This window comes from Manis javanica, chromosome 3, assembly GCF_040802235.1.
Source record: "Manis javanica isolate MJ-LG chromosome 3, MJ_LKY, whole genome shotgun sequence".
Taxonomy (NCBI): Eukaryota; Metazoa; Chordata; class Mammalia; order Pholidota; family Manidae; genus Manis; species Manis javanica.
The window spans coordinates 188,933,758-188,957,135 of NC_133158.1; the positions used below are offsets into that span (position 1 = coordinate 188,933,758).

At 34.4% G+C, this 23,378-nt stretch overlaps 1 protein-coding gene across 13 annotated transcripts in view; it reads right to left on the reverse strand.

The window, feature by feature from the left end:
• RAPGEF2 (Rap guanine nucleotide exchange factor 2) overlaps positions 1-23,378 on the reverse strand; it is a 251,112-nt gene that overhangs the window by 53,624 nt on the left and 174,110 nt on the right. The window contains exon 1 of one of the 13 annotated variants that reach the window (XM_073232530.1): positions 2,574-6,130. The exons of the other annotated variants lie outside the window; for them this stretch is intronic. Coding sequence (XP_073088631.1) covers positions 2,574-2,612 — 39 coding nt within the window. The 5' untranslated portion in view covers positions 2,613-6,130. Of the gene's footprint in view, positions 1-2,573; positions 6,131-23,378 lie in introns of those variants that run through there. 13 annotated transcript variants of the gene reach the window in all.

Consider the following 23,378-nt stretch of genomic DNA (forward strand, 5'->3'; position numbering starts at 1 on the left):
CAGAAAAAGGGGGACATGATGCCAGAGACAACAAAATTCACTAATTCCAAACTTTTCTAGGTTTGATCTAGTGCCTATTTTAAAATTACTACCAGTATGTTATTTAATTAAATTTCACAGTGAAATGGGACTGTGAATTATTATCTTGTGACCCTAGTCACCATTTATGACAGAAATTCTGTTCAAAAAAGAAAAAAAAATTGGAAGCTATATAATTACCTAAATAAAATTGAATAAACTAAAGGGGAAATTAACATATTTTATACATTGGATCTTAACACCAATATAATTTCACAGTAATTTAATAAGAGCACAATTCAAAGGAATCTCCTACTTACATTTTTCTCTTTATCATTTAAGTTTTTATTTTAATATTTGGTTATATGAAAATATATTACTGCTCAAATTTTTCCTGGATCAAGCAATCTATATTCCTAAAAATATATTACCTGTGAATCACAACTGTAGTAAACTACTGTAGTACAAATGCTTGAATCATAGTTTAACCATAAACACTACTAACTATATAAAAAATAAGGGTAGTATTTAAATCAGATTCTCAAATGCATAAAGTATAAACTTAAAATTAATCACAGTTTTGTAAAAATTGGTATCAACTGTATAATAGCTTATTTTCTTTTTTGGGCAAACAGGGATGGTAAACAATTAACTGTAAACAAAAAGAACTACACAAAAGACAAGTGTCATGTGAACAGGCATTGACAGTCACTAATTTATTAGTCTAAGGATTAGCATTTGCAAAATTACTAGCTAATAAATAAACTCTATTTTGAACATAAAGTGCAAAGAGGTTGGCCTGAAGTCTGACATCAGTAAGTAAATATTTTGTTGAACTGGCAAAATTCCTCAAAGTGATAAGATAGTAGAGACTAAGATGTCTATCCTTCTTCCCCTTCCTTTCCTCTCCCCAAAAGACTTCTGTATGTTCATATTTTCAAACGCTCTAAGAAGGATTCAGCATATTACTGTACTTGCAATGGAAATGTAAAAGAATTTCATGTTCCACAATATGTTATCATCATCTTAGGGTTGCTGAGAAATCAAAGTTAAAAAACAAAACAAAACAAAACTGCTGCCACCATCAGTTGAAATTTATTTAACGAAAATTTCCCCAACTAACCTTAGAATCACTTTATTTCAAGAAACAGTTACAAAGACCACACAAGATCTGGGGTGACTGCTGGAATTTATCTAATCCTCCCTGGAAGTTTTTTTGAATAACACTATCTAAGGTAACTTAGGTATCACAGTGACTAAAAACTAACTTCATAATTAACTTTGTATCACAAAAATTTACCGAAATGAGCATTATTTTCCCCATATCATCACTGTAGTTTTGTGAGTGTTCTTTATGCTGTTTTCAAGCTTTGCAAGCAAGAATTGGTATATTACTGGACACACTTCCTGTTTTTCTCTGAACTGTTATTGAAAATACAGTCTCATGTATTTTCCACTCATACATCATTTACTGAAAACCCATGTTGTGAGGATTAAATGAATGGGCACAAAGCTGGTACCCAGAAACCACCAGAGAAGGGTGTTAGCTATATAAATTACCACATGCCAGACTGTGTAAGACACAGGTCCTTTCCAGCTATAGAATTCCTGTAGTTGGAATCTTAGGGCAGATAGCAGCGGGTTACAGAGCTATTTCTAGGAGGGGCTTTAACAGCCCAAGTCAGCCAGCTACAGACTTTTACTATCTACATTTATACTTGAGGGCAAGTTGTGTTTTAAAAGCAATTCATTTTTCTCTCTGTGTATACACTCACATGTACAAATACCCTTTTTTCTTTTACTACTGATATTTTCAGATACTACTAACTTCTGACACACTCTGTTTCTGCATACAGTTTCAGTAAATAGGAACATTATTTAGTAGCTCATTTTAAAGGCCACTTTGTAACACAGTCAACTTTCATTTCTCTAAATCATCATATTTCTTTAAAAACATCTGAAAAACTAAATATTTGGACTCCTTAATATAATTGATCAGAACTAATTTTGCTTCCTTTATACCCCCTTAAAATAATGCTCTCAATCTAATACTCATCCTTGAATACTTAATCCATTAGCATTCCACAGAGCAGAGAAAGATTTTTGCACAATATATAATTCTTGTTCATAATGCAACAAGAATAACACATAAATGCAAGAAAAAACTTTTCCCAAAAATGTCATGAGACAATAATTCAACAAACCAATAGATCTAATAATATTTCTCACTAAAATACACGTAGACATTTTTAAATGTTGATATGACTATGTTTTACAGGAATAGTTCAACAAAAATTTGCTTTATGTCTACTGGATAAACCTGCCCCCAAAATTAACAATTTGTTAAGAACTTAACATTCTCCTTGCTCACTGTCAGGTTCAAAAGACATAAGCTTCATGTTAGACATGTATGACGTTATCATCGGTTAATCTTCTTCCTTAACCTGCTCAAGGTTGCTCAACTAACGTCCTTAACCTCTCCTTAGTTTCCTCCATAAAATGAATATAACATAATAGAATGATTAAATGAAATCATTATGACCTATAGAATCTACCTCACAGATGCCTCTCTTCCTTTTCATTCTCTCTGTCATTTTTTCCAGTCACGATCCTCCATCATCCTAGGTCAGATATCTTCCAAATTTAATAAAAAAAAACAAAAACTAACTTACTTTTTGATACTGCCATACTCACCATTATCATTACAGTAGTTTACTTATTATATGTATTCTCCCAAAAGTCTGTATATTATATTTTAAATAAATCATGGTTACATAGAGAAACTCACTGCTTAGCATACTGTGCTAAATCTTACATAATAAATAACCTCAATGTCATGTTTTGCTTATAGTCCAATTACTCTCTTTTACAAACATTCAAATTTTCAGAGCTAAGAGTTCTCTCAAAGTGGTAACACTTTGGGGAGTTTGTGCTTTTGTTTGTTTAGTCTTATTATTTTGACTGCGAAAGCCTCCATGATAGGCATGCATTTGATCCAGACACACTCCCAGCTGGGTGTGATTTGACCACAAAATGCTATTCTTGTCATCCTCAACACACTGCCTTTGGAGGACAATCTGCACAGAAAACACCACTGTGCAGGGGGTGCAAATGTGGTAATGGTTTATTTCAAAAGTTCCTTGCTATTTTCCAATATTAAAATGATGTTTTAGAAAGACTTGGTATTAAGATATAGCTTAAATGCATGACTACTTCACATGGCTTTCTGTCCAAACATAAAAAGAATTAGCCACTGAAATATGGTGGCGACATAGCCCTCTCCCGAGTAGGTAGAAAAGCCACCCTTATTAATTTTGTTTAGCTTTAGTAACACATAAATGAATCATAATCTTCACTGGTGACAGTTGGGTAAATTACAATCTATCTAAAATTCAATTCCTACATTTATGAAACAGGGATAATTTGAACACAAAAGTAACATCTAGGAACCCCTTTTGAAGAAACTAAACAATCAAAACTAGTAAATTAATTGAAAGACTATCAGTCATGATTGATATTTTTGAGCAAATACTTTTAGAAAGGCTTTTTTACTGGATGTTAAAAGAAACACTGAATAGAAGGAAATCCACATGGACTTTACTTCAAAACAGAAAAGGAGAATCCTTTAGTATGATGGAAAAGTGTATAATCTAAGTATCATATATTTCAAAATGAAAGGCTATGTCCATTTTTCTCAGCAGTAAGGTCACCTGAATATCAGTTACTATGTACCAGGCCCTGTTCTAAGCAGTTGCACATAATATTAGCTTTTTAATTCATACGACAATCTTATGAAGTAGGTATTACTGTGACCATTTTAGATAGACAGCAACTAAGACCCCAAAATGTTAAGCAATCTGTACCAAGATCATACAGCAAAAGGTGGCAGAGATAGATTCTGGCCCTGGATATCTGGCTCTGGAGCACATAGACTTGAGCATTAAATTTTAATGTATTTATTAATTTATTATATGACTTGAGAACTGTCATGGATATTGATAAAATGGTCAAGTGGTTGCCTATATCAATTAGTAATGTAGTTTATTATACCAATTTCAAAATCATACAGAAAGATAAAGTGAAATAATTTCTCACTTTCACAAAACAAATTTATTAAAACTTTATACCTGCATCTCCAGTATCAATGACTCTGAGATCACAAAGTCACTTCCTGAGTCATCCAACAATTTCATTCCTTCTAAGTTGTTTGAGATTTATTAGTAAAGTTGATTTTCATTTGTCTTGCAGGTTCTTTACAAAATCATTTGCTATTTACTTTGTAAACTAATCTTTAAAGTTCTTGAGATCACATATCCAGGAATCATTATTAAATCTGTATAAAATGTAAACTTCTTTTTAACTCCTTCATGGAGTTCCATCATGGGAGCCTTAAAAGCATTAGAAGCCAGTATTGCTGAGGTCATTTCTGTTTGACGTTCCTTATCAAAGTACTTTTTTCTTAAATTGAGAGAGAACCTCATAATGTAACAGAGGAAAGCAACTCCATTCTCGTAGGTGGTTCTGGCAGAAACAAAACATTGCCTGATATATATGATTTCCCTAACATTTGATAATCAGAAGAAAATGATGCACACATATATAGAGTTAGTTACAGTATCAGCTAGTCAGCTAATTTCATCACATTAACTAAAGACCTGGCATAGTGAGAGCAGTTCTATAATTACTATCAGAACCACTGAAAGTTTGTCATCTGAAAGATAGCTGTATTTTTTCACAATGAAAATGTTTACCTGAAACCTAAAACAAACTGTTTAATAATTTTCCACAGAAGTACTAGGTAGTTGATTAATTATGTATAAGTGTAAATATCCTGTTCTCTGTTAAGAAACACAGTTTTATGCTGGTTTTTCAAGTGACAGCCACACCATTCTCACTCCAAATACATGCATGCACAGTATACAATCCCTTTTCCTTTTAATTTACTTGCAACCACCAATAACCACTGTTTTGAAAAGCATACATTTCTCTGAGGGATTCCAAAAAATTTTAGATCACTCAGTCCAAGCAATTTCCAATAAAATGCATAGCAACTGTTTGTACTAAGTCAGGTGACTTAAAAATCATCTTCTGGGTAGCATGAATTTCACCTATTTAAGTCCCAAATGCCTTTGTGTTTTTTTCCTTCATGTTAGTAATAATTACTGCCATTATTTTGGGGGCAAGTACTATGTAATGAGCAATGTGCTGAGTATTTGGCATCTATTTGTTGAATACTTACGAAGAGCCCAGATGCTGCACTTAATTGCTGAAGAAATGGAAGCTCAAACGGTTCAAATGACTTGTCCAAAGCCCTTGGATAAAAGATTCGAAAATCTATACCCATTTTCCTTTGTATCCTGACTCTACATATTTATTATTTGGGGCCATATTCTAACCCAATCTTTGCATCTTTCTTCTTATTTAAACAGTATATACCTTAAAGAAACTTTATACCAATATAATCATAACCTCATTTTCTAATGCAAAAAACAACCCAATAAATGTATTTTTTAGCAAAATTTGTGATTATACACATAGTAATACTGATAATATTCTGCAGTTACTAAAACTTGAGTTTCAGTCTCTTGTTTTCCAGGACCAAATGGGACTGGTGCCATGGAAACAGCAATCCCCAGAGAGGGAGGAGAGTCGCTGGTAATAACCAGAGGAGAGCTTCTATGACCAATTAGGCACCAACTTTGATGAGCTCCAAAGGGACTGAGCTTAGTTATCCCAGCTGTAAAAATGCTCAAGGGAGTATGGAGTTAGGGAGTGAGTGTTTAAAGTCAAGGAAAAAAGAATCCTATAGGATCTATGTAGGATCCTTAAACTGCTTTCTTTTTGGACAAAAATAAAGAGTTGATTTGGGGAGAAAGCCTCACACAGAATTTAAAATGTTAACCCACAAGTAATTTTTAACTCTACTAAAAGATATAAAAGCTCCCTTACATCCAAATGCAAATTTGCTTAGGTCTGTATACAATAAAATGCAATAAAAAAGCCAAAACTTGGCTAGCTATTCACGAATGTCCTCCTGCTGGGAAACACAGCTAGACTACATTTCCCAACCTCCCTTCCCGTTCCACATGTGCCAATATTAACTGAGTTCAAGCCTCTGGAGTATAGATAAACAGAAGTGATGTATGCTGTTTCCATACCTTACTTGTAAAAATCTTCCACAAGACCTGCCATGATATTTGTTCTTGTATCAAGACAGTCTCTGTGGAAGACAACAGAAGTTTTGGACTGAAGGTTAGACAACTGAGTCACAAAATGAAGAGGCCAGGATCCCTAAATCACTGCTTACAAGGAAACTGTCCACTAAGTGATAAAGAGTACTTGCTATGGATTTCATGCAAAAGAGAAATAATTTCTATTGTGTTTGAACCATTATGTCGTTTGGTTTGGTACAAAGGCTAGCACTATCTTAACTCATACAAGTACTATGATAATTTTTGTTATCCAAATTGTGGAAAGTCTTCCACAGTGAAATTGTGAATTTGTTAAGGAGAATTAAGTAGCACTCTGATAACATCCTGAACTCATGTAACTTATTATACGTATTCAGTCAAACTCATTTATTGAAAACCTACTTTATGCCAGTATGCTAGGGGCTATTTCAGCTTTTCTAAACACAGCTGAAGATAAATACAAACTTCCTACTCTTATGAATCTTACAACTAGTGGGTAGAGACAAATAAAAGGATAATTCTGAAGAAAACTGTCAAATAGTGATAATGACTACCTTCAGCAAACATTAAATAAAAGAGACTGATGTGAGAGAGTAGGTAGCTAGGGAAGATCTAAGACATGATATTGAGATAATAAAATTGTTTTTTATACTTTACTTTATACATATTTACACACACACTTGTATATATGTTTTTTATATATATATATATTCATGTATCATATACACATACATACCTGTGTGTATATATACACACATACTTTATATATAACATAGGTATTACCTTTCATATATTTATGAAGTATATACTTATATTTGTCTTTAGGTAAAACTGAGATAAGTCTAGTATGTCACTAAGCCAAAGGATATAATGACTAAAGATTTTATGAAAAATTCTTGGGTTATTTATACAACTTAAAAACAAAACCAATTAAGTATCAAAGTACCTCATGAACCAAAGACAGTATAAAATATATTTGGAGTTGTTCAATGCCCTTTAAGTTGGAAAGCACTGATATCTATTCAAATTTCAAGATGCAATATTCTATGATAGCAATATAAGGCTTTTAAGTAATTCTTGTTCTCAAAAAGTACCACTTAATAGGTAAGATGGAAAATTAAGTCTAGAAGCGACCTACTTGTCAATTGATTTTGAGTACTCAAAAATTTATTGAGTAGATTAATTATTTGAGAAAAAGTACTTCTACTGAAATTTATGCTATAGTGTTTTAAAAAATAGGAATTAATGAAACTTTATTTCCCCAGGAAGAAGCTTGGATGTACCCCAAATACCAATACCATAGATTTTGCACTTGTGTGTGGTGGTAGATAGTTGGCAGTGGGGTGGGAGGGAAGAGAACATCAAACAAATAAGAATTTGTCACACTGAGATAAGTAGTTCAAAAATTAATTATGTAAGATATGGGACATATAGATAGGGTGGAAGATCTCACTGTTAAGATAACATTTGAGTAAAGACCTTAATGGAGTGAATGCCTGAATTCTGCAGATACACACTGGGGAAAGGCATTTCATGTACAGAAACCTCAAGGGCAAAAGCCAAAGGTAGCGGTAGCCTTGACATGTTTTAGGAATAGCAAGGAGTCAGTACAAGCTCTGAGAAGACCAGAGGGAATTAAGACAGAAAGATATTCTGTGGTGAAATCATGTAGGAAGGCTGTGGTAATGATTTTGGATTTTATTCTACGATAAGAAGCCACTGGAGGGTTCTGAGAATGGACAATTCATGCATCATGAATTTAAAACATTTTTCCAAAGTTTTTAATGTGAATATACTTCTTCGATAAATGTTTAGGAGTAATTCCATGTAACTTAAAAGTGTTTACTACAACTTGTATCAAAAGGCCATCAACAAACAAGGACTTTATAGTTTGTCCTGACAGATGTACCATGAGTAGTGATTCAACTGTGAAGCTGTGTCTATTCTAAGTTATCATTTGTAGATATATTATATAACAATTTTTACTGAAAAATCCCACCCCACTCCTCTTGTACATATGTGAGACACACACACAGAGGAAACTACCTTGATTTTAAGTGACATCACAGATCCTACCTCTAATGGTTCATTTCTAGATTTTATTCAAACACTACCACATATTCTACTTTTCTAATGATGAGTATTACAACATAGCTAGAAAATAATCTTCAAATAAAAAAATAATCATGTTATCTCTGTCAAGTTATTAACAAAAATAGTAGGTATTAATTTTATGTATCCATTGTATCAGTTTTTCATCTTACTTCAATGATAAAAATAATCATTTCAGCTTTTATTTCCAAGGACTTCAATGATAAGCCATATTTAATTTAACATTTACTTTCAAGGGCTTTATTGCACACCAGATAATTTCATTGCTTTAGCCCTGCCTGGAGGACTGACTTGAAGATTTGAAATGTATTACTCATTGCCCAGGCCCAGCAGAAATAAATACTGCATGCACTGCAATAAGTCTAATAGATTTTTCTTTTTCCTTCATCTTTTCCTCCCACCTTTTTTTTTCATTTAGACTGATAAACCTTAGACACATCATTAAATGATAATTTTAATTACTAAGACACAGTCAAGCACACATTACCTCATAAGGAGACTCCTTCCTAATACCCTCACTTCTGTCAATGCTGCAGCATTTTTCATGACCTTCTCTGTCATCTGCAAAGATTTATTTACATAATCAATTGAGCAACTCTCTTTGAAAGCACTTTTTCCCTAAATTAACACTAGCATTTAATATTCTGTCACTCCATTAAGCTCTTACTTTTCTCAAACTTCAGCTACTTTCTCTGAACTCTTCTGTTAAGTATGTATGTGTAATCATATTAATTTATGTGTATGTATATTAATTTATTATTCTAAGTTTAAATCAGGGAACTGGAATAGCATTAATCAAGATACACTTAGGGACTCTTACGACTAACTCAATTGAATCTGTGGTGTCATTTGCACGTGCATGTACATGCACACACAAACACTAATAACTTGAAAACGTCTTTAGATATAACCAGTTTAACTACATAACCTAGAAGTTATGCAGCCTCGATTCACCTTCAGCAAAAAACAAGAACTTGTAAAAATTAACCGAACCCCCACTACGTGTGAGAACACTCAGATGGAATTTACAAATACTAGCCCACTTCACTCTAATGCTCCTGCACTACCACTGTCCTATTTTGCTTCTTGCAACAATATCTTATTTCCCTCTCAGTCTCTTCTCCATCTTTAGCCAAAGGAACCTTTTAGAAGACAGAAAATACACACATGATCATATCAATCATCAGCCAAAAATCTTGCGGTGGACTCTTTTTATCCTCAGGAAAAAGTTTACACTCCTAATCACTGCACCAACTATCTTCTCTGGATCTTTTCACAGACTTTTCAGTCTCTCATTCTCTGTACTGGAAATATATAAAGCTGTTTATAGTTACTTAAATGTTTCATTCAGTACCTCTCTCCTGGGTCTTGTTCCCCCCTCTAGAAGAATACTCTCAACTCTTACTCCTGGGCTGACTAATTCTCTGAAGTTCCTCTGTGACACCTAGAATGCTGCCTGTCCCAGAAATTCACCAAATTTTTTTGGTAGTGGCTGATTTAACAGTCCAAAACCCTTTCTAGATGAGTCTGACACATTTCTGACTTTTTTATCCCTTTCTCCCTTGCTCGAAGTACCTAAAATATAGTCAGCACTGAATAAATATACAAATTATTGAACTATTAACCCTAGTTTAGAGTTGGGGTTACTATGGTTGAGAGACACTGAACAAAGCACTGTCTGATCCCAATGTTCTCTCTCTTCCCAATTCTATAGTCACCCGTTTCTACCAGCAAATTATAGGTAGGATCACCAGAAGAAGAGGGATAAAATTATACTATACCTAGGCTAACAGTAACTATGGTTAAGCCATATATTTAGTTTGAATTTCCTAGAAGTCCATACAAAAAAGTTAAGGACCAAACTTTGGACTGAAAAGTTTTGACGTTCTATCATATAATTACAACAGAGGAACCTTGTAGATGAAAATTGTTTGAACTCTACTCAGAATTGTAAGATTCATTCACCTACTTAATTATTTAAAAGTATTTACTGATTTACTGCAATGAGCCAGGCACTGTTATAGGAGCTAGTTATATGGCAATTCCTGGGATTGGCAAAGCCCCTGCTTCCTGGAATTGACACTTCTTGAGGCTGGAGGAGCTTGAGCATGCAAGGGGAAAGAAAAGATATGTAGCAACAAATATAATAATTTTAGCTATCATTAAGTACTATAAAGACAATACTAAAAACGGGGGTAATGTAATGGACAGTGATGGCTGGGAATGGAGAGGCTACTTTAGATTGGGCAATCTGGGAAGGACATTTGAGAGATTAAAAAATATAAAGGATCCAGCCAAACAAAGACTTAGGGGGAGCTTTACAAATGGAAGGAATACCAAGGACAAAGGCCCTAAGGAGGGAAGAACCTAGGAATGACACAGAAAGAAGTCTGAGGTGATTGGAGGGCAGAAAGTGAGGGTCTGACCTCCTAGTAGGAATTCATCCTACTCTAAAGTAGGCTCTTTAAGTGCAGGGGAAAGCCACTGAGGTTTTTAGACAATGACAAGATCCAGTTATGTTTTACAAGCTCATCAGGGGCAGCATGGAGGGAAAATGGATTCTAAGGGGTTAGAAAGGAAGTAGGAAGACAGGATGGAGTGAGGTATATCACTTAAAATGACCTTTTTAAGCAAGCTTAAAAATGACCTTTAAAACCTATCCTGATGGTATTTAGAGGGCCCTCTGTAAGCAACTGTTTAACTTTTTCCAAAGATAAAAACTCTATCAACTTAAAAGTACCATAAAGGTGATTACCTATGTGTCTGACTGCTGTGCAAATTTAGTAGTTTGTTCTGGCCTCCTAAAAATTATGTGGGTGCCTAACCAAATTTCTAAGTAACAAGGGGTCATATTATAAAAACACCTAAATTGGTATGGAATGATAATGTATTAAATATCCTAAAAAACGAATACTTATTTTGAACAAGTACCTAACAAGAAATTAGCATTAGGATGTTATAGATTTATAACATGAAATTGTAGAAAGAATATATAGCTAGTTCAAAGTTATTTGTGTGACTCCAGAAAGTCATTTTAATTCCTTTGCAGCTCAATGTCCTTACCAGTGTAGAACAGACATAATGAGATCTGTCCAATCACCTCACAAAACATGTGTAAGTGAATGTAGAATATGGAAGAATTCTAGTAACATAAGCATTATGCAAATACAAGTTTTTGTATAAAAGTATAGTGATAGACCTGGAAGGATTTTTAGGGACTCATTTAGCATAATCTCTTTTCACCATTGTGGGAACTGATAACAAGATTGGTAAACTAGCTATGGTACTCCTAAAGTTAGAATTCAGACCTTACTTTTATGTAACAAAAAAAAATTAATTTGAATAGCTTCCAAGTTTTCTACAATGTAAACTGTAACATTAATATTCTTAAACAAATATTCTGAAACAACCAAAAATGATAAAAGGGAAAAGTAACATGGAATTCATTATTAATGCTTTATTATATTATATAAATAAAATTAACATAGGATTAATTTTAACCTCAACTCTATAATAAATGTATATTAAAACAATGGATGCTGTTAGAAAAGCATATATTTTCATAACCAAGATGGTCAAGGTCCCATCATGTAAAGACACAAGGAAGTACCCTTACCTGGTTTTGGCACTGAACTATATTGAATGCCTTCACAGACAGTTTAATCTTCAATATAAATCATATTAATATTCCTTCTAAGCAGTATGTCTTAATATTTAAAACCTCTTATCACCCCAAATTCCTAGGCAGCTTCTAAGAGAAATATTTTGCTGCTTGGATGAATAATACATATTTCTATATTTTACATAAATGTGAAAAGTTACATGACTTTTAACAAAATTCTGTTAGTTAACAATGTGAATCCTAATCTATCATTAGGATTGCTAGTGGCTGTTGTTTAATGGCTCCTTATTGCCTTCAACCCTCATACCCAAACTGTTTAGTTTTATCTAAGTTGATCTAGCCATAGGAAAAAAAATTCTTCCCAAGGTGAAACAATTATCTACTAATTCTTAATGATGTTTGTTATATCTGTACTTTTTTACTTTTTATTAATCCATCCTTCACACATTCAATAAATATTTATTTAATGGCTTTTTCATGTTAAGCATATCCAGACCCTCCAGTGCTAAATCTAACAGATGAAATCCCTCTTCTCTCAAGTTTTACATTTCAAAGGAGAGAGACATAATAAATATGCACTAAAAACATAAACAACAACAAAACACAATAATAAATGCTTGGTCGAGAATTAAAATAATAGAATTAAAATTCAAATGTAATAAAAATGCCTAAGTGGCTACTTTGGCTTGGACTGCCAGGAGACCTTCCCATATTTGAGGTCTGAGAGTCAAGGAGCCAGCCAGATTAAGATCACAGGAGACTGAATTTGGGCAAAAGAAACAATTAATGAAAAGACTTCCTGGCTTGATCTGGGTAGGGAAGACCAAGAAGGGCAAGGCAGCTGAAGTGGAGTGAGTAAGAAGAGCAAGCACAAGATGAACTAAGAAGAGCAAGCCTGAATAGGTCATGTGCAGTTTTGTAGGGAGTGTAGATTTTATCCCAAGTGCAATAGGAAGTTACTGAGGAGTTTTCAAAGAAATGGCATGGAGAAGGGCAAGATTAGAAATAAGGGGAACATGAAGAGTCAACTGGTGCAGCCCAAGTGAGATGATGGTAGGTTGGATCAGGGTGGTAATAACGGAGGTGGAGAGAAGAACTTGAATTCATTAATAAGGAGGGTAGAATAAACAAGATTTGCTGAAGAATCTGGAGTTTTTGGCAACCTGAAGAACCAAAGATAATTCATAGATATTGAGCCTCAGTATCTTCATAGATGAGTAATGCCAATGATGGTGAGATGAGAAGAACTGGAGAATCTGTTGCCTCTTTGGTTGGTTGCTGGAGTTGACTTTTTGGTGGTAGTTGGGAGAATGCTCAGGAATTATACTGCAGCCTTGTCAAATGCGAGATAACAAATTCACATTAAGATATTTAGTAGGCAACTGAATATACAGCCCTCAATTCTATATAATCAATCAATGGATGTCTAGTTTGGGGGAAAAACTTCGTAAAACTTTTCACCTGCTCACTAAGTGTTTACATGTTAATATATACACAAATGATTATGATGAGGAGGAAGAAGATACTTTGATCCATTGTGTAATGGATATGAATTCCAGAAATCAATGAACAGATGGGTAATAAGAGATAAAAGGTCCCAAGTCTTTGCTCTCATTGGAACTAAGCCATTAATACGAAAGTGTTAACCCCCAGCCAGACTTATCAAGAAAAAAAAGAGTTTACAAATAAAAACAGAATCAGAAATTAGAAAGGAAAAATCACTATGAATACCACAGAAATACAAAAAATTATTAGAGAATACTATGAAAAATTATATGCCAACAAACTGGATAACCTAGAACAAATGCACAACTTTCTAGAAAAATACAACCTTCCCAGGCTGAATCAGAAAGAAACAGAAAATCTGAACAGATCAATTACCAGCAACGAAATGGAATTGGTAATCAAAATACTACCTAAGAACAAAACTCCTGTACCAGATGGCTTCACCGCTGAATTTTTTTTTTTGGTATCATTAATCTACAATTACAGAAAGAACATTATGTTTACTAGGTTCCCCCCTTCACCAAGTCCCCCCCACATACCCCTTCACAGTCACTGTCCAACTGCATAGTAAGATGCTGTAAAATCACTACTTGTCTTCTCTGTGTTTCACCGCTGAATTTTATGAAACATTTAGTGAAGACCTAATACCCATCCTCCTTAAAGTTTTCCGAAGAGTAGAACAGGAAATGCTTCCAAACTCATTTTATGAGGCCAGCATCACTCTAATACCAAAACCAGGCAAAGACATCACAAAAAAAGAAAATATTTCATTGAGTATTTTTGCATCTATGTTCATCAGGGATATTGGTCGGTAATTAGCAAACTGAATTCAGAAATACATCAAAAAGATCATTCATCATGATCAAGTGGGATTCATCCCAGGGATGCAAGGATGGTACAACATTAAAAATCCATCAACATCATCCACTACATCAACAAAAAGAAGGACAAAAACCACATGATTTTCTCCATAGATGCTGAAAAAGCATTCAACAAAATTCAACATCCATTCATGATAAAAACTCTCAACAAAATAGGTATAGAGGGCAAGTACCCCAACATAATAAAGGCCATATATGACAGACCAACAGCCAACATTATACTTAATAGCAAGAAGCTGAAAGCTTTGCCTTTAAGATAGGGAACAAGACAAGGATGCCCACTCTCACCTTTATTCAACATAGTTCTGGAGGTCCTAGCCACGGCAATCAGACAACACAAAGAACTAAAGGCATCCAGATTGGCAAGTAAGAAGTTAAACTGTCTGTTTGCAGATGACATGACGTTGTATATAAAAATCCCTACAGAATCCACTCCCAAACTATTAGATCTAATATCTGAATTCATCAAAGTTGTGGTACACAAAATTAATACACAGAAATCTGTGGCATTCCTATATACTAATGATGAACAAGCAGAAAGACAAATCAGGAAAACAATTCCATTCACAATTGCATCAAAAAGAATAAAATACCTAGGAATAAACCTAACCAAGGAAGTGAATGACCTATATGCTGAAAACTACAAGACACTCAAGATAAATTAAAAAAGATGTACCAATAAATGGAAACACATCCCATGCTCATGGATTGGAAGAATTAATATCATCAAAAAGGCCATCCTTTCTAAAGCAATCTACAAATTCAATGCAATCTCTATCAAAATACCAACATCATTCCTTAACAAACTAGAGCAAATAATTCTAAAATTCATATGGAAACACAAAAGACCCCGAATAGCCAAAGCAATCCTGAGAAGGAAGAACAACACTTGGGAGGATTTTGCTCCCCAACTTCAAGCTCTACTACAAAGCCACAGTAATCAAGACAATTTGGTACTGGCACAAGAACAGACCCATAGACCAATGGAACAGACTAGAAAGCCCAGATATGAAACCAAGCATATATGGTCAATTAATATACGATAAAGGAGCCATGCACATACAATGGGGAAACGACAGCCTCTCCAACAACTGGTGTTGGCAAAACTGGACATTACGTGCAAGAGAATGAAACTGGATTATTGTCTAACCCCATACACAAAAGTAAACTCAAAATGGATCAAAGACCTGAATGTAAGGCAGGAAACCGTAAAACTCTTAGAAGATAACACAGGCAAAAATCTCCTGAATATAAGCATGAGCAACTCCTTCCTGAACGCATCTCCTTGAGCAAGGGAAAGAAAAGCAAAAATGAACACATGGGACTACATGAAACTAAAAAGTTTCTGCATGGCAAAGGACACCATCAACAGAACAAAAAAGCATCCTACAGTATGGGAGAATATATTTGTAAATGACCTATCCGACAAGGCATTAACATCCAAAATATATGAAGAACTCACATACCTCAACAACCAAAAAGCAAATAACCCAATTAAAAAATGGGCAGAGGAGCTGAACAGATGCTTCTCCAAGGAAGAAATTCAGATGGCCTACAGACACATGAAAAGATGCTCCACATCACTAATCATCAGGGAAATGCAAATTAAAACCACAGTGAGATACCACCTTACACCAGTAAGGATGGCCAGCATCAGAAAGACTAAGAACAAATGCTGGAGAGGATACGGAGAAAGGGGAACCCTCCTACACTGCTGGTGGGAATGTAAGCTAGTTCAATCATTGTGGAAAGCAATATGGAGGTTCCACAAAAAACTAAAAATAGAAATACTATTTGACCCGGGAATCCCACTCCTTGGAATTTACCCAAAGAATACAACTTCTCACACTCAAAAAGACATATGCACCCCTATGTTTACCGCAGCACTATTTACAGTAGCCAGGATATGGAAGCAACCTAAGTGTCCATCAGTAGATGAATGGATAAAGAAGATGTGGTACATATACGCAATGGAATACATAAGAAAGAAACAAATTCTATCATTTGCAACAACATGGATGGAGCTGGAGGACATTATGCTCAGTGAAATTAGCCAGGCAGAGAAAGACAAGTGCCAAATGGTTTCCCTCATTTGTGCAGTATAACAATGAAGCAAAACTGAAGGAACAAAATAGCAGCAGACTCACAGACTCCAAGAAGGGACAAGTGGTTACCAAATGGGAGGAGTATGGGAGGGCGGGTCGGGAGGGAGGGAGATGGGGACTGAGGGGTATTTTGTTTAGTACATATGGTGTGGGGGATCACGGGGAAAACAGTGTAGCACAAAGAAGGCAAACAGTGAATCTGTGGCACCTTACTACACTGATGGACAGTGACTGCATTCAAGTATGGGTGGAGACTTGATAATATGGGTAAATGTAGTAACATTGTTTTTTCGTGTGAAACCTTCAATAATACCTTAATAAAAATTTTTTTTAAAATACAGAAGTGTTAGATACATTTTCCAGGGGAAAAAAACATTCTTACAGGAATGTGAAATAGGAATTTATTTATATTTTAAAGTAAAGTTAGCTTAAACATCTACCTTTTTCTCACAGAATCTGATAAAGAACTTGAGAAATACCTAGCGTCTCTTCCAAATGTATAAACCTAATAAAAGTTCAGGGGTATATGAGCTTGGCTAGAAGTATACCATTTGACTTAATGTGCTTTTGTACATAAAGTCTGTTCTTTAATGCTTTGAATTTTATCAATAGGATTAACAAACCTTGTGAGACAGAAATCTACTTCCTTTTACATCTTAACTCATAGAATCTCACAGATTAGAATCAAGAAAAACTAAATAGTAAGCAAAACACCAATAACAAACCACTTCAAGCAAATCAGACAGACTCAACCCTCAAGGGAACTTGAAGGCCATGTCTAACATGTTATTCTATGATGTTTATAAAGCATCTTTATATAAAACTGGAAATATGCATATCTTTATATGCAACAGAATAAGTCTTATTCTAATATATTTTATCAACTACAGAAAATGGGGGAATAAGAAATGTATTCCAATTATGAAAAACTGGAGACGAAAGGGGAGGGGAGTGGAAAATAACCTCTAGTCAATGTAGAGAGAATAAACTAAGACATCTTTAATTACAAAGTAAATAATTGACTTAACATGGTGAAAAGAGGGCAAAGGTGATAAACTGCACAATTGCCAAGAATTCTATATATTCTCTATGTAGAACCATTAACTGGAGTTAACAATCATTCAAATCCATGAGATCCTTTAGTGCGAACAGAATGAAAAAAAAAAATTTAAGTAACTTTAATTCATGAAAAAGAGAATGTGGTGTTGATTGGGATAAGCATCCAAGAAGTCAGGCACTACATATCCCCAGAGGACACTTCTTCACTTATCTCAGTGCAAAAGACTGGCTCTGTGGGTATGGGCATGGGCATGTGTTTGGTGTGTGTGTGGCGTGGGTGGGGGTGGGGGGCAATAGAGGGAAGTGGGGCAAGGATTAACTGTATCCTTATATATCCAACCTGACTCCTCTCCAGGATGGTTAGAGCTACTAGGTACCTTAGGAAAAACTGAAGTCTTCAATCTCACAATTCCTGAAGGGTTCCTTGGGTTACATGTGCAAGAAGCAGCTTATGTAAGTATCTGTTTTAAGTCGATGAGACAAGAAAACACTTGGCTGACATGAGAGCATGTTCATATAATATGGTTAGTGACATGACTGTATTAGAAGGCAGGTGCCTTTCTCAGTTATCAGGGTAAGCAACTCTGAAGAATAATGACTGGTTGGCAGATATGGGAAGTAAGAGAAGGAGCCAAAGAAGCCAGATTTAGGAGCTTCTGGTCATTTTTTTACAAAGAGTTTTTCAGTGAATAAACTTTAGCTTTGGTTGGTCACTTTTCCTAAATTGAAATATAGATTATTTTACTGAGAAACAGCCTAACGTAAGATATGTTACTCTTAGCACATAAGAATTTCAGTGCTAACACACACCTCTTTGGCATAGGTTCTCAATTTTTACATGCAATTTTTGGGGGGAGGGAGAATGAACTCATGGCTTAAGAATTTGGCAACTGCCTGAATTTCACTGTAAAGAAGCATCATTAAGAAGCTAGGAATCTGAGTCACTTAATATCAGGCTTCAGCTAAATTCTTAAATGGTTACATAACACCACTAATTTTTAAGAACAAGAAAGGGTTTTAAAAAATGTCAGGACTTAGGATTTCCTTTTTCTGTTTTTCATATTACAAAATGTCTTATCTGACCCTTCTACATATAAAATATATATGTATATAAATATATATGTGTAAAACTTACTGCTTTTCTCTTAAAGAATGAAAGATCTCCATATCTTAAGATAGATGTCAATTATTAACCTGACTGTCCAAGATCTTCTTTCTTTAGGTTGAGTAACTCATCTCTCTGTGAAAATGCTTCATGTGTATTAGGTAAAATACGAAGTATTCCACCACAATAGCTAAAGTATCACTAAAATCCTGGTTGGTTCACACATTATTAAATAACTGAATTAAAAATTAAAAACCAGGTTTTAAATCCTGGATGCTTTACACCATGTGCATAATGCATCTGAACGAGTATCAAAAGTTTTCACTCAAGCTTTGACATTTTGACATGAAAGATAAAAATTTTAAATTTTGGAAAATGAATAAAGAACATGTTTGAAAATTAATTTTAAAAATCTTTTAAATTTCTATATGAAGTTTTCCAAAATTACCTGTAGAAAAATTAGAAAACCAAACATGTAAGTTGTTTATTATTAACCAAAGGCAGCCTTTTGTGAGAACAAGTGTCACAAACAACTAACATTAAGTTGTAAAAGCTTCTTCTGGAATTTTAAGAGATGAAAAGAGCCAGATAAAAGATATTATTGTAATTTAATATGTAACAGTTTAGAGCAACAAGAAAGCAAATAACCATGTGCCTCTTATACACTCAGCATTAAATTATCTTTCACAAAGCAAAAGGCATTTTTTGACTGATAAAGCAATATGTACAGTTAAGAGGTATAAACTCCCGCACCCTGGCGTTTATATTGTTCTTGTAAGAAAGCAGTATTTCTGAGCTGCATAAAGACCATTTTAAAGCCCCTGAATCACATCGCAATAGAAAAACACTGTGTATCATAATATATAATGGCATATTTAAATATGACCCGAAATTCAATGCTTCTATAATCTACAGAAATAAAGGCATTTCCACCTTGATCATTTCCCTAAACAAAGGTTAACTGGAAAGGCCAGCTTTAGAAGAAATAGAATACATACCATGATATAGTCTCCTTCGTTAGAGAAGGCAAAAGGAACAGATTTAAATTAAGACTTGGTGTATAAAAGCTGAAAGCATAGAATTTGTATCCACATAATGAACTGATGTCTCCTTTAAAGACGTCAGATTGCTGTTCAGCTAAACTATCTAAAAATACCTCCTTGCAAACACACACACATGAAATGACTACAAAGACAGGTCTTACTAAGCAGCTCTACTTGCACAAAATCACTGATTAAGTAAGGATATTTTTTAAAGTACTTAGGGAAAATTTAATAGGAATTTTTCACAACATTGATCTTTTATGAGCTATTTTAAAAACCAGTATAAAAAGTAGTTAATAAAGATCTTAATGCAAGTCATAATTGATCTAAGATGTCCAACAGAGAATCACATTCTATGAAGTTAAAATTAGAAAAGGAAAAATAAATCTCTGAATGACTACCAACATTCTATTTAAAAACAAGGAAGGGGAAATTTTCTGGCTAGAAAAGCAGGAATCAAATTCATGGGTGCTACTGTGTGCAAGACACTGTACCAGATATGTAATCCCTATGAATAAAACGTATGCATCATTCACAACCATTCACTAGGAAAAATGGTTCAGAACATTTAAGTAATCCACTTAATGTCACATAGCTACAAAGAGGTAGGACTTGGACTCACATATGATTTTAGAGCATTATAACTTCACATCAGTAACCGACATTTACATAGACTTTAAAATTTGCAGAAAGAGTCTGAGAACATTAACTCTTCTTATATTTTCCTTAGGTGAGCCTGAAGTTTTTCATCTGTAAAACTGGGAGACTATTCCTTTGCTCCTAGTATTGCTTCAATGATTAAAGGAAATAATATACATAAGCCCTTTAGTAAAAAAAAAAAATTGTAACCATTACTGAAATTATTAGTAATCTTCAAAACAATTTTGTGAGGGAGTCTTGTATTGTAATCATAATCTCCACCGAAGTGAGAAAACAGAAACTTCGAAAGTTAAATGATTTGCCTAATAGTTACACAGCTAATCAACATCAGAACAAGGGTTCAGAGTAATGGCTTTGTCCATATAGTGTTTTACTGTTCTATGATACAAACACAAAAATACCTAGTTGGAATAGTTCCTATTAAAATGGGGAAAGTTCACAGTTGAAATAAAGAGGAATTTGCTTTAAAAATCCCATTACAATCTTGAAGATGATACTCAATGAGCACTACTAATAAATGAACTATTAAATAAATACTAATTAATAAACTAGTAAGTTCTAATTTAATATTTAAAATTTTAAAATTTAATATTTACTAAACAAATATTTAATATTTATTAAAAATAAATGCTTATAAACATTAAAAATAACTGAATATTTATAAATAAATGGATAAATAAGCACTCACTATATAAAGTGAGTTCCACTACACAATAACATTTCAGTAGGCATCCCACTTGCTCTCAGGCTCAGGGTTAACACTTCAAAGCCACTCATAAACATACTGAAGCCAGTATGTTTTTCCACAGCATCTTTGGAGAACACTTGCATGAGGGAACAAGATAGAAAAAAGAAGTAACTTAAACATAGTGGCTAACAACTTGATACCTAAACTCTGAAGAATGTTCAACCCTGCCTACAGCAGAACTCTGCCCACCATCCTTTGGCTCCATGATGTATTTACCTGTACGACTTTGGAAAAGTTACTTTACCTCTCTATGGCTTGATTTCTTTCGTATAAAAAGAGGACAACATACTTATATGGTTGTAAGGATTTAATGAGATAATATATATAAGAATTTAGAACATTGCCTACAAATAGGAGGCCTTCAATTTTAACTAGTGATATCATTACTGTTACTTTTTTACTTAATTAGTAAAAAGAAGGTTTCCTGCTAAGTATGAAACTATAGAGAGAAAAAACTAATCAATTTAAGGACATATCATCTAAACAAAGGAAAAACCTAACATAGTATTGACTTACTTGCATGACAGATTTCACTTTCCCTATCTCCCGGATAATGGAGGAGAAATAACATCTTTAAAAAACAAGAATTGTGCTTATTGTGGGCCATGCATTACTCTTAAGCACTTCATATGCTTTACCTCATTTCATCTTTACACAACCCTATAACCTCCATTTTTACAAATTTACAATTCCATATAGTAAGGAAACTAAACAGGAAAGGTCACACAGCAAGTGAGTAGTGAAACCAAGTGAATCAAATCAAATTCCTGGCTCTGGAACCCAACTCTGACCACTAGCCGATAGCTTCTATTAATCCCTTCTCTTCCTGTACTTTCTTCACAAAGTTTACAACTGGTCAGATAACAGCTTTCACTATCACATGTACAAACTATTTCTTAAATTGGGTTATTTTTACAGATAGGTTACTAGGAGTAGTTTCAGTTTCTAAGTGAGATTCCCCCCTCCCATTCACTGTTTCGTTCTGGGAGCTCCTGCAGATCCCTAGGTAGTTATTTCGATATATATCAGTATCCAGCTTCTTCTGAGGCAGGGATGATGCCATCATACAAATGACAAGAGGACTGTGCTGAAACCAACACGGGAGCAGCATGCCTTCCACCACTTCATCTCGGGTTTCCAGCCCTTCTATCAGACGACTCTGGTGTGTTACCTGAAACACTCAAAATCTACCTGCCTGAAATGCCCTTCTTTGCTTCCATGCCCACCTGGTGGGCTCCAGCTGCCTCTGGCATATTCCTCTATTAGGTCTCATACATAACACTAAGTGCACATGCCAGCAGATCCCTCTGCTGTGACTGTCATGTGAGCAACTCTAAGACAGTGGCCAAGTCTTACTCACAATCAAATAGCCCAGAACAAACACAGAACACATTTTCCTCAAACAAGTGACTTTGTGTATCTAGTTCCACAATTACATGCACACTAATATTGTAATATATAAATGTTATTATATTAAACACACCATTATACTAATGTGGCTAATACTCCATTTTCATTGATTCTAAGATACATAATTTCTTTTTTTATTTTAACATTTTTGAAATTGGAATCCATCTTAAAACCAATGAAAAGAAAATATCGGATCATTTAAAGTAAGATGAATCAATCAATGGTGGCTTAGATTTGATGAAAAATAACATTTTCATTAAAAAAATACAATCAAATTTTTAAGAAAAATAACCCCAGGGAATTCTTGATCCTTCCCACCTGCTCACATAATACAGTTAGTAGTGAGAAATGATCAGTCAACTGTGTCCAGAACAACAGAGATGGTTTCACTACTAGCTACCTTAGAGGAAGACCTAAAATTAAGCCCACACTTCAGAAATTTAACTGATGAACATTTTAATCCCGTGGTGGTATCTAGGCACATACACTTTATTTTTGCTACATTCTATTAAAGGCTTTCTAATTATTACATAAATCTACAGGATTAGGCCAAAACTCTGACCTGACTTTCAAAGGCTTCAACAGCTTGACCCCTGTCATCGGCCTGTATTCCTTCACCTGCCCCACCACCTCAGTCAAGCTAATCTACACACTGTTCCTTGATTGTACATGAACAATTTTGATTCCGTGCTTTAGCTCAGTCTGTCTGCCTTGCAAAAATTCCTCCCATTTCCTTTTTTGCTTCACATTGTGCTTATCTCCTACCCTTATTCGTGGCACAGCTCAAGTTGTCTTTCTTTCTTTGTGGACTAGTCAAATGACATGGGACACTCCCAACTGTGCACTCCTATGTGTTTCTTTGTCCATACTGCTCAGCCAGCACTTAAATATATGATAGTCCAAGCAGATGCAAATTTT